The 17,314-nt window shown below is 31.7% G+C and overlaps 3 protein-coding genes across 29 annotated transcripts; 1 reads left to right on the forward strand and 2 right to left on the reverse strand.

The window, feature by feature from the left end:
- The first annotated feature begins 1,923 nt into the window (after window positions 1–1,923).
- Window positions 1,924–7,266, forward strand: LOC111314717 (uncharacterized). 2 transcript variants are annotated; one of them, XM_022916358.2, is made up of 5 exons: window positions 1,924–2,775; window positions 2,858–2,922; window positions 3,043–4,905; window positions 5,921–6,053; window positions 6,319–7,266. In XM_022916358.2, exons 1-5 carry the CDS (start codon window positions 2,601–2,603, stop codon window positions 7,032–7,034), a joined length of 2,952 nt encoding a protein of 983 aa, XP_022772093.1. In that variant the 5' UTR covers window positions 1,924–2,600; the 3' UTR covers window positions 7,035–7,266. The 2 variants fall into 2 exon arrangements, with proteins under 2 accessions (XP_022772093.1, XP_089608514.1); XM_089752388.1 differs by having other exon boundaries at window positions 1,969–2,775; window positions 6,406–7,266.
- A 533-nt stretch (window positions 7,267–7,799) lies between these two features.
- Window positions 7,800–9,420, reverse strand: LOC111313648 (uncharacterized). Its single transcript, XM_022914317.2, has one exon. It carries the CDS (start codon window positions 8,673–8,675, stop codon window positions 8,025–8,027), a length of 651 nt encoding a protein of 216 aa, XP_022770052.2. The 5' UTR covers window positions 8,676–9,420; the 3' UTR covers window positions 7,800–8,024.
- A 1,278-nt stretch (window positions 9,421–10,698) lies between these two features.
- On the reverse strand, window positions 10,699–15,522 carry LOC111314715 (chloroplastic group IIB intron splicing facilitator CRS2-A, chloroplastic-like). Of its 26 annotated transcripts, none has more exons than XR_016332609.1 (7): window positions 15,275–15,499; window positions 14,637–14,835; window positions 14,473–14,524; window positions 11,875–14,388; window positions 11,483–11,519; window positions 11,117–11,295; window positions 10,699–10,970 (listed from the first exon to the last, which is right to left on the reverse strand). XR_016332609.1 is itself a non-coding variant. In XM_089752644.1 (6 exons), exons 1-5 carry the CDS (start codon window positions 15,291–15,293, stop codon window positions 11,313–11,315), a joined length of 288 nt encoding a protein of 95 aa, XP_089608770.1. In that variant the 5' UTR covers window positions 15,294–15,522; the 3' UTR covers window positions 10,699–10,970; window positions 11,117–11,312. The 26 variants fall into 26 exon arrangements, 4 of the variants coding, with proteins under 4 accessions (XP_089608770.1, XP_089608768.1, XP_089608769.1 ...); XR_016332606.1 differs by having other exon boundaries at window positions 11,408–11,519; XR_016332607.1 differs by having other exon boundaries at window positions 11,866–14,388.
- Window positions 15,523–17,314: the final 1,792 nt, after the last annotated feature.

Consider the following 17,314-nt stretch of genomic DNA (forward strand, 5'->3'; position numbering starts at 1 on the left):
AAGTTCTAATTCAAGTAGTTCATTGGAATCTAAAAAAAAATTAAACCAAGCGTTTGTACTAATTTTTCAAATAGTATGTGCACAGGTAGGCTTTATGTTGAAGCCAAACAAAGTTTCACCAATGAAGAAAATAGTGAATGCGTAAGCAGTGTCGAAAAGTCTGGTGAAAGTGTTGAAGTGAGTAAAAAGACAAGAATTTATAGAGGGAGCACCAGCAGTGATGTTAGTGATGAAAACAGCTCTAGTTGTAAGCAGTACCATTTCACAAAAGCAAATGATATAAGATGGGAAACAAATCAAGTTGTTAGATGGGGAGATTTGGACTTTAAGCATTTTAGGGTGCGGAGGAGTCTAAGATGTGGGGATTTAGGCAGTGTTTTATCTATTAGAATTGACATAATGGTAATGGTACTGCAGAGATTTTGGTGATTTAAAGTTGTTGCTTGTGAATTAATTTGGGTTTAAAAAAAGAATTAATTTTGTTTTTAAAAAAAATAAAATTTTTTTAAAAAAAATATGAATTTAGATAAAAAAAATATTGAAAAAAATAATAATTTAGATAAAATATAATAAAACAAATCATACAATAATTAAGCATCACGTTTTAAAATCTTAAAAAATACTTTTATTTTGACTTTAATTACATAATATATTTATAAAGTTGACTTTTTTTAAAAAATTATTTTTGAACAAAAAAGGAATGATATGAATGCTGGATACTAGGAGATATGAATATTGGCTTTTGTAGTACTAAAATACTTGTTTGGGGTATTTGTATATTTTATTGTAAGTATTTTATATTAAATATGTTTAAAGTATAAAAAGTAATGAATTATAATTTATGTTGACATTTAAAATGTGAAATATAATTTTTTATTTTTATCAAATCCTTGTATACTTTTTATTAAAAATTTAAATTATATTTTTTAAATGTTGTTTTCATGTTATTTTTATATTATATCAATACCTTATTTTAAATTATTAGATATAAATTTAATAATATTTTTAATTTAAATTATATGAAATGGATCTAACACAATTTTTTTCTTAATACATGAGTTATAATTGTAACTCATTCTTTTTATTTTAAATATCAATTTCTTTTTAAAAAAATCATAAAGTCGAATTTGAGTTCTTTGGGTAAGAATTTATTAATATTTTATTAAATTAGCATTTTCTAGCATTTTAAATTATTTAATGATTTAATGATTCATGTATGAATATAAATAAAACTCCATTCATTTCAAATTAAATGATCATAAAACTTGAAATATTTATTTTATATTTTTATAAAAATGGAATATCAATGTTTGACTTGGTACTTAGATTGAGAAAAATTCTCAATACCTAAAATGCTTTTAATTTAATGTTTTTTTTACTAAAATTTGAAAATTTTTGCTAATACAAAAGTAAAAGAAACATTAAAGTTAATATGAAATTTGAAAAAAGTTTTAGGACAGCTTTGAAAAACCCTTAAAAAATGGATAATGAATGATGAATATGAAATAGAGAATATTATTTTAGAAATAGAATAAATTTACATTATTTTTCATTTTTCTCTCTTATGCTTTTATTTTTAGAATTTTTTTTAATAATTATATAGCAATTGATGATGTAATGTAGATTAAATTTTTTGACATCTATTAAAATTTTATTAAATATTCATATTATATTCACAAGTAAATTGATGATATTAACCTTAGATACTAAAATAAAAGATAAAATAAAATTTAAATATCAAATTAAAAATTTTAATTTTTTATTAAATTAATAAAAATGTACAATAAGTAATCATTTTTATATTTAACAAAAAAAAAAAAGAAAGAGAATATGAAACAAAAGAAAAGATGTGGTATTCTTTTTATTCCACTATTTTAGATTGTTATTGTTATTATATATTTTTTGGGTATTCGTAGCATAGCTGGAAGAAGCAATGCAAGAGTCAGAACCGCTCACTCGCTTCAATTTAATTTTTTCATTAGACGGACAATTTGACCGCAAAAAAAAAAAAAAATTCCTTCAGTGCGCGTGAAGCTGCTTTGCACGGCAGCAACAGCAGCAGCCGCAGATTAGGCCCTTTCAAAGCGTCCCTTTTCACTGCCAAATGCCCACTTCATCCACATCCATCGAAATCCTTTTCCTCCCCTCGATCTTTTCAAACAAAAACATCTCATTTCTCCATACACTCACTATTTTCCTCAGTTCCTTTCGCTTCTCTCCTTTTCTTCACCTTCACTTTTGTTCTTCTTTTTGATCCCATAATTCCCTTCTTTTTTGAAACGAATCATTTTACATTTGCGTCAAGACATATAAAAAAGAACAAAAACCCTTTCTTCTCTGCTCTCTTCTCTCACTTTCTCAACTCTTCCTTCGCTTTATTGTACGTCCTTTTTTCTCTTCGTAGATTCCTCTATTTCTTTTGCTACAATGCCCTTTTTAACCAGTTTCAGACATTTCTTTGCTATGTAAAATAAAGGGTCTTTTTCTTCTGTTCTTTCTTGGCTATTTTTTTGGGGTTTAGATTGTTGGGTATCAGTGAACATGATTTAAACTTGAGTTTCTTTTGAATTTTTTAAAAAACTTTTCTGGGTTTTTTGGAAATGTCGGTGGTAAGAGAAATGAATGAGCAGACAGAGAAAACGGCGTCGGCTTTGGCTATAACGGAGAAGAAGCCTCATAGGACTGGTGGCTGTGTTGGCATTTTCTTTCAACTCTTTGATTGGAACAGAAGAATTGCAAAGAAGAAACTTTTCTCCCGAAAATTACTTCCTCCTGGTAAGCTTTTTTATTTTTTAAATGCAAAATTCCCCTTTTGACTAAAAAGGATTGAACTTTTTTCAACTGAATTGTTTCTTAGCCCGTAGCAAAGCTTCGAAAAAATTTGGAGGAGATGAAAAAATGCCCAAATCCAAGCTTCATTTGGTATGTACTGGGATCTTTGGTCTCTTTGGTTTCTTCTTTTTGGAAAGTTATTATTTATGTTTAGTTACTTTTTTTGTTACTATAAAAAAAATAAATTTTATGTTTATGTGGAATTGGTAGATTGCTGATGAGAATAAAGGGGGATTTCCAAATGTGAAGAAGAATATCAAACATAGTAATGGAGAAACGGAACAAAAGCATGAAATGCGAGCTCCAGGTTTGGTTGCTAGGCTAATGGGACTAGAATCCTTGCCTGCTGTGAAAAGAGATAAGTCTAATAAGAAGGCCCTGGTTTCAGGAAGTAATTCCGATGTTAGAGATGGTAAAATGTTGAACAGTCAAAGTGGGGCTAATGGGGAGGCTTTGGCTTTGGAGAAGAGTGGAGTGAAAATTGAAGCAAGTCCTCAGAAATTACAGAAGATAAAGCCATATGATAGACGGGTGGTTCCTAGGTTTGGAGCTGAGGCATTGCAAATTAAGGGTGTTTTGTCGCTATCTAAAAAACATCATCATCAAAAGTTTGTTTCTCCTGTTAAGTGTCCAAGGATTTCTTCCGCTAGGAATGCATCTAGGGCATCTAGGTTGATTGATGCTGCTGCTAAAATTCTGGAACCTGGGTTGCATGCGACAAATAGAGCCAAATATGCTCTTGCTTATTCAAGTTCTATGCATTATTCATCTAAGAATGAGGATGTAACTAAGGGAATTGGGGTTCTCTCACCTGATGTTTTGAAACAATCGGGATGTAATGTTATCACTGGTAAGTCTCCGATGGGCCAGATGTCTTGCAAAAACTGTGGTAATTTGCTTGATGAGGAGTATAGAGCAAAGTTGGAGGAGCAGCAATTTATTTATCCAGCCTTTGCTCCGAATTTCATAGATGCTTTTTCTCAAGGATTAGAAAAGAATTGGCCAAGGTCTTCCCCATCCACATTTAGTCAAGGGAAAGAGGTAATTTTTGAAAGAGGCAATGATCAACCATTATCTTCTACTGGTCAAGAAGAGAGCAACGTTCAGTCCAGTAATGTTTCCGATGCGTTTAGAAAGCCTCTATCTGGAGAAGCTCAAGCTCGATGGCATTTGACAAGCCAACTGGGCAAACCTCCAAAGAATGAAAAGTCTCCTATTTCTTTCAAGCCCAAGACTCAAACTCAAAACCATATATTGCTAGACAGGGATAGAATCCCAGCAAGGGCTAAATTAAATAAACTTCAAAGTAGGAGAGCCGCTTCTGCTGCAAATGCTGTTAGTGGAGCCAAAGATTTTGTTGCCCTGAACAGAAGTTTAACTAGTTGCACCAGACACAGAGTGCCAATCAAAGTGGATAGTTGTCCTATTGACATTCAGAGAAAATCTTGTAGTCATCAGGATGATTCCTTGTCTCAGTTAAGGTCTCCGGTAAGAAAGAGGAGAAGAATTAGAGTTAATGGGCAAGCTGAAAGTGCAGGTTTCATCAATTCGACAATTGGAAAAGAAAGAACTGCAAAATGCAATCCAGTGACTAGAAGAGATATGGTGCATGCTGCTTGCACCGTGGATCGGATATGTGTTAAGAGCAGATCAACAAGCCAGGAAACTGGTAATGGAGCCAAGGACAAAAATGACACTGATATTATTTCTTTCACATTTAATTCTCCATTAAAGCAAAAACATGTCATTTCCAGGGAATTGAAGGATGAAGGAAAGGATCAAATTGACATTAATTGTAGAAATGATTCTCTTCAGAGAAGCGAAATATTGGAAGATAATTATGGAGAAACATCTGTGCAGAAGAATTTGCCACTGGCAGGAGATGCTCTAAATGTTCTTTTGGAACAAAAATTGAAGGAATTGACTTCTCAAGAGGAGTATGAACTGAAAACAGGTTGTACTCTACCAAAGAGAACAACTGCCATGATTCTCCAGGAGCTAATTTCAGCTTTAACTTCAGAGCAGCCTAACTCTCAGAATGGTCACCTGTTCAATTCAGATACGGTTTTCCAGGTTGTTTTCTCCTTCTTCCTTTAGTTTCTGCGGTTCTTGACAAAATGTAAAATCTGCTATAGTGTCTGTTTTCAATTTTATGTTGTATGCTTTGGTCCCAACTTGCATTTTTAGTTGTCTTTCACAATGACAACTTTCTTGGTTGTTTTGAAGTACTGCTTAATAGGGGTAAAATACATGTAGGAAGATCTTAAGAATACTTTTTCACCAACCCCATTACCAGGGTGTGGGCCTGGAGTTCTTATTACTTGAGTGGGATCAGGGTCCAGGTCCCTCCTCCCAAAGGAAGAAACCAAAAAAAAAAAAAAGGGAAAAAAATGAAAAGAAAAGATTGAAAGTCTACTCTTGTACTGGTCATTGAAAGGTTTGAAGGACATTTTCCATGTTATTACATTTGGATACATAAACTGCCTAGTTGCTCCTGAACTGCTAAAAGTTAATTGAAGAGTTAACACTGCCTTTAGGAATTAAGATTTGCTGGAGTTTGCAAAATCTTCAATTTAATACAAAATATTTGCCCCAGATTCAACCCAATTTAGTAGAAAAAAGATTGGTGTAGCTTAGCTGAATTTGTTTCAATTGAAGCTCATAATTTGAACCCTTCCTCTAATCTTTGTGGATGTTGTTCTTATCTGATAGCTACTGTGTAACTTTCAAAGAGTTATATATATATATATATATATATATATATATATTATGTTTCTTTTACTGGGTAGACAATTGTTCCAGAAATATGATGGCCCCTGCTTTTATTGCCAATCTGTATATTTTATGTTGCTTTTACATTATTTTTGCAACTTCATTCTATTTTTATTGGATCTTCTTTGGTAAATATTAATTAGGATGAATATTTTTTGGCTGTTAGTATGTTTCTTAAATGTATATCTTGCCTTGTGGCTGAAAAGCTTTTGTATTCCTGTAGATAATCCTTTTAATTTTTGTGCTTTGCTTGAGGTTTGTGCTAAAACAACAGCTATTCCTGGCATTTATAAGTTTTAACTTTTTTATTTCTTAGACCGACGCAAAGGCTGAAGGGACTGCTGCAGTTGGATTTGTGAGCCATGGTGATAATTTTAGCCCAGGTTCTGTTCTTGAAGCTTCATTTTCAAATGATAGTTGTGTTTCAAGCAGCCTGGATGGAAGCTTAGGTAAAAACTTTAAGTCCTAAGCCTCAAAAGCTCCCTTTTATTTTTGTCTCTGTGCAGATATGTGCATGCTATTCAAGTAACTTGTTTGGCATTGTAGTTATAGAAATGCAGATTAAATGAGTTTATGCTGAACTCTGATTAGACCGGCTAAGTAATTTATTTTCTTTACCACCTCAATAATGTGCTTTTTCGATTCCCCTCCTTCCTCACAAAAAAGAATGGATGATTCATTGTAGTTTTTTTGCATTTTTACTTCTTGCTCCAGGACTTAGGTTGCATCTGGATTCCATGGATTCCTTATATGATGAACCACAACAAACAGAACCTGATAAAGATCTTCTGGATTCTGCAGCTTCATTGGACAGAGAGACATTTGGTAATGAGATGATAACTGATCTTGTCAACCGAATTTCCGTTATGTTGCCTGTCATCAGTAATTTTGGTCTTGGATTATCCGGAGACAAGCTTATCCATGTAAAGGAGGCTATCATGAAAGCAGAACTGTTGTTTGGAAATGTGATTCCCCATGATTCAGATGAGACAGATGATTTTCTCTTGGAGCCCTATGTACATTATGAAATTGAAACTCTTGCTGGTGCTATGTGGATAGATTTTAATTCTCTTCTTGGTGTTGAACAGACCAAAGAAAATAATCAGCTTAGAGGATTTCTCTTTGATTGTGCAATAGAGTGTTTAGATTCCAAATATGGTCGATACTGTAACTCTGGATTTGAAGCGTGGAAAAGCCTACCATTTTACATGAACTCACGAAAGCTGATTCAAGACGTTGCGAACGAAGTTAGAATGTGGACAAGGTTGGCTGGGATGGTTCCTGATGAGTTAATAGAATGGGAGATGAGTTATTCACTGGGTAAATGGACAGATTTTGATATCGAGGCATATGAAACTGTTGCTGAAATGGACTGGGATATTCTTCGAAATTTAGTCGAGGAAATTGTAGTAGACCTGGTTCCCCCTTGAATTACATACAGGCCCTATGATTTGAGTGTCTTTGTAAATCATGTTGACATGCAACCACTTAATTCTCTTTGTGATGAAATTAAGATGGTAATTTTTTGTACAAATGGGCCATGGATGGGATGGTATTGTTGCCTGGGGCCATGGGATTTGTAGATGAGCATTGTATAATCTTCTGACTTGGATGTAACTTGTTCTGAAATAGCTGAACAACGTGGAATAGTCTACTGATTAATAGTTGTTTTAAGTACTAAAACTGGAAGGTAAAGATCCTCGCACAAAATTTTCTTCTTTTGCGAGGAATATGCTTGGTACTGATCAATTCCTATTCCTAGGTTACTTGCTGGTGCAAAAACTTGTAAAAAAAAAAGTGAAAGAAGGAAAAAACACATCTTTTGTTTGGTTTGGTCTTTTTCCTGAAGACTTGAGTAGCAAAAATACAGGAGATGACACACTAATTAATTGGAAAGTTGATTGAAAATGGCTCTTTGTGTGTTTGGCTTGTTCATGTTCAATCTTGAATTTGTTGAAGAAGTCAACTTTAGTTCTTCCCATTTTTTTTCAAACAAAGATTAGCAACTCCCGTTATGAACGATGCACATTATATTTGCATTTCATATTTAATTTAGTTAAATCATGAAATCATTTTAAAATTAAAATTTAATATAATTAAATTATATAATTATTTTTTAAAATATAAAATTTTAATAAATTAAAAATTCAAATCTCAAATCTCAAAATTTACAATTTATTTTTTTTTATCTTTAATTATATTAGTAATTGATGCGTAAAACATGATTGCATCTAGAGCTTTACAATGGAAAAAACAAACTTAGCAAGAAAAGAATTCATAGCCTCAAACCTCTCTGACATGTGGGAACAAGTAATCAAGTCCTTGGAAAAAAAAATCCAATCGAGAAACCCAAAAGAGAAAAAAAAGAAAATTGTTTGAAAACCAAAGTGAAATTCAGTCTTTTTTTTTTTCTTCTTTTTCTAAAACTGTCTATACCCCAAAACAGTTTTGTTATTACCAGCAACTCCTCTCCCACTACTCTTCCCTCCCCTGTTTTCTCCATTGATAGCATTAGCTGCCCTCATTGAAATCCCTTTCAATTCGTCAACATTAGCATAGCTCTTCCTTGCCATCATCAACCTTCCTTTCTTCTCCCCCGCATTGGCAGACTTACTCCCCCTGGAATTCGACAACACCCCATTCCCTTTTGACCAATTCTTTCCTGGTGGTGTCAATTCAATCCCATCGTTAATCCGATTTTCTTTCCTCAAAGTTGCTGAAAAATCAGGCACTGATTGAGCCAAAGCAGAGGACACTTTCCTAGAAATCCCGAAACTTGAATTAAACTTCACTTGTTTCTTTGTTGGGGTTTGTTTAAATTCAATTTCTTCCCTTTCTTGTAGCTTACCAATCTTCATTCTCAGCTTTGTTTCTCTCAACTCTGCATATGCTCTATATCTAGGACCTCTTTCCATTATATAACTCTCTGTTGTAAGCCTCAAAGGAATTGGATTACTGGGGCTTGAGTTCTGAGAAAGAATGAGAGAAATAGGGTCAAGGGCATGGCAAAGAGATTGCAGAGCAGGATTTGGCTGATGGGTTTGCCACTGAGATTCAGTTGTCCCTGCCATTTTTTATGAAACTTGAAGATTTACTCTGTTCTTTATCTGCAGAAAAAGAGAGTTGTTTGAATTAAAAAAAAAAAAAGGGATTTATTTTGATATTAAAAGAGATTTGAGTTTGCAACGGTCTAATAAAAAAGAGAAGAGGGAGAGAAAGTCTCGCGACGAAGTTTTGATCATTTATTTTTATTTTTCACTTTTTTTTCTTAAATTTATTCGCTTTGTTTCTAACGTCCTTATTTTGAAGTGAGTCCCAAATCCCGATGAAAAAATAATAATAATTGTGAGAAAGGAACATATGGCTTACTCTATCAGCCGTTTGATTAAAAATTTAAAATCATATTATTGGAATAATTTTATGATGGGTCATGATTTGGGAGATTGGCTAATGGGGGTAACTTCCTGGGCTAATGCAATGTGCAACGGATTGTTTTTTTTTTTTTTTTTTTTTTGTGGTTGTCGTTTTGACAAAAAGTTGTTTTCTCAATAGCGGCAATTTAAAGGCTTTACATTTGGATCCAAATTGTGCATCCTCCTCCCTCTAAATCCTCGTGATTTTTTTTTTTTTTTGGGTTTTATAATTTATTTTCTCTATATTATTAGATTTTATTTGCTTTCTTTACATAACTTTTTTTTTTAATATACAAACTTATATAATAACTGTAAACATCGAATAATTATTATATTATTAAATAATGATGAAATTTTAATCAATAAAAATAATAATGTGATTGAGGTTCCATTTATAAGTATAATATAAATGTTCTCATTATATTAAAGAGTATGTTTTATGGATGAACTCAAATAAAACTTGAATCGTGTCTATTTACATAAAATTACACTATAACAAAATTTTAGATGGAGAAAAGAATTGAATGAATGAAAATGGAGACTTAAAACTAGAAGTATTTTTTTTTCGTTGTGTAATAGATGGGTCTAAGTGATTAACTAGTGAATAAGAAATGTATGGTGGATTAGGCTTTTCTCCTCCCTTTTTTTTTTTTTTTTGTTTTTTTTGATAAAAAGCAATGGCTGTGCTGTCAATCAGTTGTCTTCTAATATTAACTTTGACACCGTCTTACTACAACTACGAGCCTCATCAAACCCATGAATCAAGATGTAAGAATACCACCAGACATGATTTATAGCCTTTCTATTGGGGTAACACTTCATGCACCTAAAAAGGCAATTTTTGGTATGGAATCAATATAGATTTTTTTTTTATTATTATCATTACATGATCTGTTACTATGATTTAGACAAGGGTAAAATAATTTTTTACCAACTTGGAGATATTTTAAGGCTATTAAAGTATTTTAATTTTTTTTTTATCGATCTGATGTGACAATTTTTAAGAGAGAAGCTTTTCTCATACATTATCGATATTCTCGAATCTGCACTTTCTTAGGCGCCGACATGGATAATCACATCATACCTCATATTTCACTTCATCATATATACGTGTCACTTTAAGTATTGAATAATCACATCACACCTCATATTTCACTTCATCATATATACGTGTCACTTTAAATATTTAACATTTGTAAGGCTATGTCAGATAGAACTCGATTGCATCAGCTCAGGTATAAGTGTCTCATTTCCCCCGCTAATCTTAAGGCTCTCATTTCTTTCATTTCCTCTGATTCCTTTGCCATTTTTTTTATTCCTCCTCTCTTCCTTGGATCCATTGACTTGGAGCACATAGAAATCACTTACTCATGCCGTTGTTATTCCTTTTAGGTGCTTACCTCGAAACCATTTTCATCCCAAACCTCCGATACTCAGTTCACAATCCAACTCAATAATTGTTGTACGCCTCCCCCCCCCCCCCCCTCTTCAAAACGTTAAGTTAGAATCTTCTCATGGTTTGATCTATAATCCTACCAAGGATGATGCAACTCTATGCCTTCGAAAGTTGGTAGAGCAGGCAATGGCATTGGCAGCACAGCATTTAAGATGTTGAAATAATATTCCATTCCTGAAATTTTTTCAGCTCTAGACTAGGGAATAACTATTTTGTTAAGACTGCTAGAATACTTTTAACACAATATCAACTTTAAAAATTTATTTTTCAGTAAACTGACATTACATACATAGTTTGTAGCAATTACTTTGAAAAGAAAATATATAAACAGATTGTGCTAAAAAGGTAAAACATATCAAATACATAGTTGAACCTTGTTTTCTAATGATCAAACTTTGTGATGCTTCTGTCCTAAATTAAATCTTGTGATTTTTTGGTTGAATCCATTGAGCACTAGGGTCCTCAGCCTCAACTCCCAGTTCCAATGCTGCATCAATCTGTCAAAATGGCCACTAACAGTTGAAATTATCAGAGCCAGAGAGAGATATTTCCACGTATTAAAAGATTAAAACTGCTTAACACATTAATCCAAGTTCAACTTTGATTTTATTTTTTAAAGTCGAATGAATCAAATATAACGCACCTAATTGAAGAGCTGAGTTTTCTGTGCGAGAGTATAATTCATTAAACATTCTGAGGGAAAACATTAAAGCAACCTGGCATCGATGTTCTCACTGTAATATAGGCAAGAGACAACTAAACCTTGCAGACTAGTTGAACTCAGTAATAATATGCCTGATTTTGCTCCACCAAACTGAACTTCTGCAGAAGATAAGCTTTCATGTCAATAGCAGAGGTGGATTTCCAATGCCTGAAGCATAAATAACTCTTTTAGAATTATGGAACTGTGAATCATTAAATGCATCTAATCTACCTTTTAGAAGTAACATCCGTTTATCAAGCAAATACTCATAGTTAAATAAAAGGTGGTGGTATTCTAGGAGCCCACCTATGCATAAGTCACGACGCCTATCACACTCTTTACTCTGCAACAAGAGAGCACATGTTAATGATTTTGAATTTCCATTGGTTAAGCAGGGAGAAAGGAAAAGATGCAATTAAATAAAGAGACAGGAGAAACAACTTTGAGATTTATTTATTAGTCCTTTGCATTAGGATGCAAATATGATCTAGTACTGCTCAAATTGATAAGATGAAGATAGCTCAATGAAAATGTGGACTGATATCAAGGACAAATTCTAGAACAAAGTAATGATTTGGCAATAGAGATATGTCCAAGCAATCAAGTCCATAATTACCAGTGGTAGAACCAGAATTTTTTTTCGGGATTATCTACTTATAATATATATAAATAACTGTTGATGAATTTACCGATTTTACCGATGGAAAGGGTGTCCAGGGACAACTTTCCTTCAATTTTTCTTATTTTCCAATCTTCATGAACACCCTAACAAAACATGTGGATCCGTCCTTGATAATTACTGAGACTACCAAGAAAACAACTTAGAATTAAAAAATATATGAGATGTTATACTCCATTTTTGTCACCATAAACACTAGCATTCTATTTTTATCACCATAAAACAGAACACAAGGACTAGAATACGATGGAAAAATAACACAGCATACAAGAGTGTCTAATAAATAAGGAGAAAGAAACTTGAGCTCCAAAGAAGCAACTACTTTAGCAGCAAATTGTCTCAGGATAGACATCTCAACAGCTAAGCAACTTTTTTTTTTCTCAAACCTTATCTAAATGATCTCATCAGAATGGTATAAATTCATGAATTAGACAGCTGAACTCCTGTTACTGCTTCAGAAGTTCTTGAATGAAAAAGAGGTTACTTAAAAATCTCAGTTAGGTTCATGAAATAGATAAACCCTATGTGCTGCTAGCAAAGCTCTTGAATATAAACAAAGGCATCTTAAGCAACCTAGCTTGGGGAGACTTATGGAGATTCTGTTATTAGTCAGAGATAGAAATGATTATAAGGTGGCTTAAATAAATAATCAAAATATCACTTAAAACTAATGAAAAAGGGTGGGGAGAAGATATATATATACAAGATAAAGAGATAAACATTACCATACATTCCATACACATTCTTTATTGATCATTAAATAAACATCTTGAATCAGCATTGTGTTATGCTTATCTGCCTATATGCTATTACAACGTTTGATTCCTCAAAGATGTACAAACTTGAAAATAATATACCATTTATACAGACAAAGCCTGTGCTACTCATAAAAGAATCCCCTCAAGTAAGAAACACTGGTTAATAAACATGAACTTAGGTGTTGCAGGATAGTCCGGGAGCTGGTAAAGTCCATAATACAGGATTTACCATTTACATATAAAAATCTCTGCCACTGTTTAAAAAAAATCCCCTCATGCAAAAAACACCAGTTAATAAACATTAATTTGGGGAGTTGCAGTGTTTCCTGGCAGCATGTAAAAGTTCAGAATACAGGATTTACCATAAACAAAAAGAGGTAGGTCTAAAAGATTAACTCCAAAAAGAAACATGGTAATTTACTTATCAATCAAATTTAAGTAGTCATGGCTTGGAATTCAGCACAACGTATTTAATTTGATAGTATCTAGCAGAATCCATCACCTATCTATACCTAATTCAGACATTCCTGATTTTAAATTCAGCACAAATGCCAAAGGGAAAAGCTCAGACCTTAGAACATTCATTGCAAGCAGTAAGGTTTTAATTGCATTTCTGATGCTTATAATCATGATGGGGCTGATGCATTTTCCTTTTGAAAATCAGAAGCATGCTGAACTACCTGTTTCAAGGACATCGGTCCCTAGACTTTATTTGTAAAACAAAAGTTGACCATCATGAGTAAGTTTCAATGTGACAATTTGTCCAAATGTCTAAACACTCATTCTAAGAGTAAGTTTCAATGAACTACTTAAACACTCATTCTAAGAGTAAATTTTCAGTTACATTCTAGATAAACCTAATCCATGACACTGCAGCATAGACGGTCAGGTGGCAATTGGTAAATAAGATAGAAAAAAAAGGAACTGTTATGTGAAGCATGAGAAATGCTGCAATACTTCTCCATGTAATAGAAAATAATCCAGCAGAGCTATTTTTTCCAAAAAAATTTTTTTTTCCTTTTCTTAATGTCAAGAAGAACTTTCCATTTGGATAATTTCCTTTATGAAAACTTCCCTTATTTATAAAATCAAAGCTTAAATTAAGATAAAAAAGGGATCAAAGTAGAATTTGGATAGCACTAATTGGGTTCTTCTAGGCCTCAGGAATTGAGGCAATAGATCAAATTTTATTTTAGCATTAATGAAACAACCAATTTAACTAACAAGATATGCAATTTATAAACATCACATTAACTTTCTATAAATCAATGGTACTAAAGACACCATACAATGATTTTTCTTTAAACTCCTAAATTATAAATAACAAGAATACAATGAGTTCCAAATTTATTCAGAGTCATAATATGATCCCTATTCCTTTTATGGATGGGTATCTAGGAAATGGTTTATTGTCCAAGAATCACTGTCCTCTAGCTATCTGATGGAAAATGTGCAGCTGATTCAAGAAAAGAGAGATGAAGGAAGCATGTATTAGAAAATATTATGAGCAAACGCTTTGACATCTCATTTCCAGCCATGTTATAAAATAGTACAGACATCTTTTCTTTGCTAACCAAAATGTGAGGAGATTCTTCAAAAGGACATATGAATGTAAGCTAACTCGTACTTGATAAGCATGACCTAGACCTGCTACATAGAACTGAGGCGAGAAAGGGGGAAAGAAAAATGCATGAGGACTAACTGACTCCCCACTGAAATTCATGTATGTCTGAGGCTTTGCCAACAGAATTGGTACTTCCCCAATGGCACCTGTACTGGTCACAAAAGGAATCTAAGCAAACCATCAAGCGTAACTGTGAATCTGGAAAGATTAAACAACACAAATATTAAATATATACCTATTCCTATTAGAGCTTTTGGCTGTATAGCGTTCAACACAATCCCTTCCTCCTGAGAAATTTGATCAATCATTTCAAAACCAACTTGATAATATACAAAAGTAAATACCATATAAACCAAAACAAAAATTAAGCCATTGGCTTCATAATTTGTAATTGATTACATTGTGCCCAGTTCCATGTTACTTATTTCCAGGGTTACCGTATCCAACAATCAACCAAGGTGCATACTCCACTTTAAATCCATCATTATTATCTGCATTAAAACAAAGCCTTGTTGAACCTGGATTCCCTTCAGCAAAATACCGGCTTCTTGGATACCAAATGCAAGCGCTTGGAAGAGAGATTGAATGCAATATTGACCTAAAAAAGAATATTCGGCCTTCTTGTTACTTGTTCCATTATCTAAAAATTCAATCTTCGATTATAATTTTCTGTTTAAAGCATAACAGAAAAAAGGGAAATCGACAATTCATTATTATGTTTCATTTCATTCAAATTTCTACATTGTTCCATAGCCAAATTGAAGCTTGAACTGAGTATCGATAATGAGCAGCTCTTACCAGAGAACACAACGAAGTAAGCAATCAGAACAAGAGAAACCCCAAAAAGAACAAAAATTTAGAACTTAAACGCTGAATAGCTAAGATAAAGTCACTGCTTTGTTATTGATACTTAAATGCCTAAAAAAAAAAATCTTTAAAAATGATAAAAGAAAAAAAAAACACAAGTGCAAAAACATAAGAAAAAGAAAACTGATATAGGAATTAGAAGCGAATAAAAAACAAGTTAAGGAATTTACCTGTTTGTCTTTGGGTCATTCAATTCAATAAAAAAAAAAAGAAAAAAAGAAAAAAGAAGGTAACAGAGAGATCAAGGGGAGGGAAGAGGCGAAGATTTCAGGCTTTGGCTGTTGGATATTTCATGTTCGGATAATTTAGCCATAATAAAAAACATGAATGAGGTTATGTTTTTGTTTTTTTAATAAAAAAATTATATCTTGAGAACAAATTTAAGTATTAAAATATGACTTTTAAATTTGTTAAATATTATTTTTAAAAAAAGTTATATAAATTTATTAAGTTAAATTTCAAATTCGACCCCTTTATGCTTTGTAATAAAAAATGTTCTTATAAAATTGGAATCCAAATTTAGAGGTAAGATAAAAAAAAATAATATTAGTGATAAATAACAATATTCCTTTGAATAAAAGGAATATCTTTGAATCTTGGATTACAAATAAAAAAAAACTACAACTTTTTTAACTACAAAAAAAGTTTAAAAAATAGTAGAGAGTGTTAATTTGTTAGGGAAAAAAACAGTTTTATACTTTTGTTCTTTTTTGTAAAATTTTTATTATCTTTGATATTTATAAAATTATTTTGGATATTTTATTTTAATAAAATTTTATTTAATTAAATATTTTGTTTTAATAAAATTTTTGTGCCATTCTTGTCTCCATGTTAAGCAATTTGTGATTTCTGCTATCTCTTATGATATTATTGAGCTTTTTTTTTTATTCTTTATACAAATAAAGCATATATTTATTTATTACTTTATGTTAATGATATGATTATCACTAGAAATGATCCTTAGGGTATCCTAGAATTTAAGTAATATTTTAATAAACAACTAGTTTGTAACTCACGTTACATGTAAGACTATAATTAAATTATAAAATCATTTAACAAAGCTATTAATGTAAAGTTTAAACATTTATATTAATAACATGCTCATAATATTTTAAGCATGAAAAAAATGCTTTGAATATATTTGTTTATCTAATAGATACATGAGATAAATATCACAAAAAAAAATATATGAACCAAAAAAAAATAAAAAAAATAGCTTCCTTCCGATTCTCAAATGTGAAGCCTCTTCAACCATACCAAGAAACAAAATTAATACTAATACGCTAGAAAGCTAAACTCCTAAAACGACTTTATAATATTCAATGACAAATGAAATGAATGAAGTGGTAATTTCTTTTCACCGTTTCCAATTAGATGATCCCACTACCAATAAACAAAAGTGTTTCAACATAGTAGGAAACTCTTAAATTCAATCCTCAAGTGAGCTAACAATTAATAGCAGTTAATTGTCCTTTGCGCATTTCCTTGCTTCATGAATGTCATTATTATTTAGTAGTGCTTAATGCATGCAACAAAGCAATGCACTTAAGTTACTGATATCTAATTCTTCAAACAAATATATGAAGTAACCAAATGCAGCAAATTTTGCTTTTTGTAACAAAATAAGCACTTAAGATGATTATATGCTCATGATTTCAAGACCTAAAATGCTCACTAAAAAAAACCATTAAAGCTATATTAAAATGAAAAACCATATGATTCTTGAAACAATCCTACGTGACAAAATATCAAGTAATCAAATGTAACAATTTTGTTTTTCCTAACAATATGATCAGATGTTCGTGATTTCAAGCACATAAGATGCAAAATTATAAACTCTCATAAATTATACCCAAAACTAAGCTAGAATTTAGCAAAATATATATATATATATATATATATATATATATATTACCAATCAAATAACATATACTCATATTATAACCTTTCATAGAAAAGTGCAGAATTTGCAAAATCAAACAAAATAAGATATGAAGCAAAATCGATAAAAAAGAGTGAGAGAGAAATGGAACATACAATTTGCCATATGCATCTTAATTAAGCTTAATTTTTTTTCATATGCTCCATATTCAAAATTTATCAAATTCTGAATAAATACTTTACATTAGGGACCTAAAAGTCAGTTGCAGCAATCAAATAATTAAAAAAAAAAAAAAAAAACTTTTTAAAACTTTTTTTTGGTGAGGATA

This window comes from Durio zibethinus, chromosome 23, assembly GCF_047325235.1.
Source record: "Durio zibethinus cultivar Kanyao isolate XHJ-2024 chromosome 23, ASM4732523v1, whole genome shotgun sequence".
Lineage (NCBI taxonomy): Eukaryota > Viridiplantae > Streptophyta > Magnoliopsida > Malvales > Malvaceae > Durio > Durio zibethinus.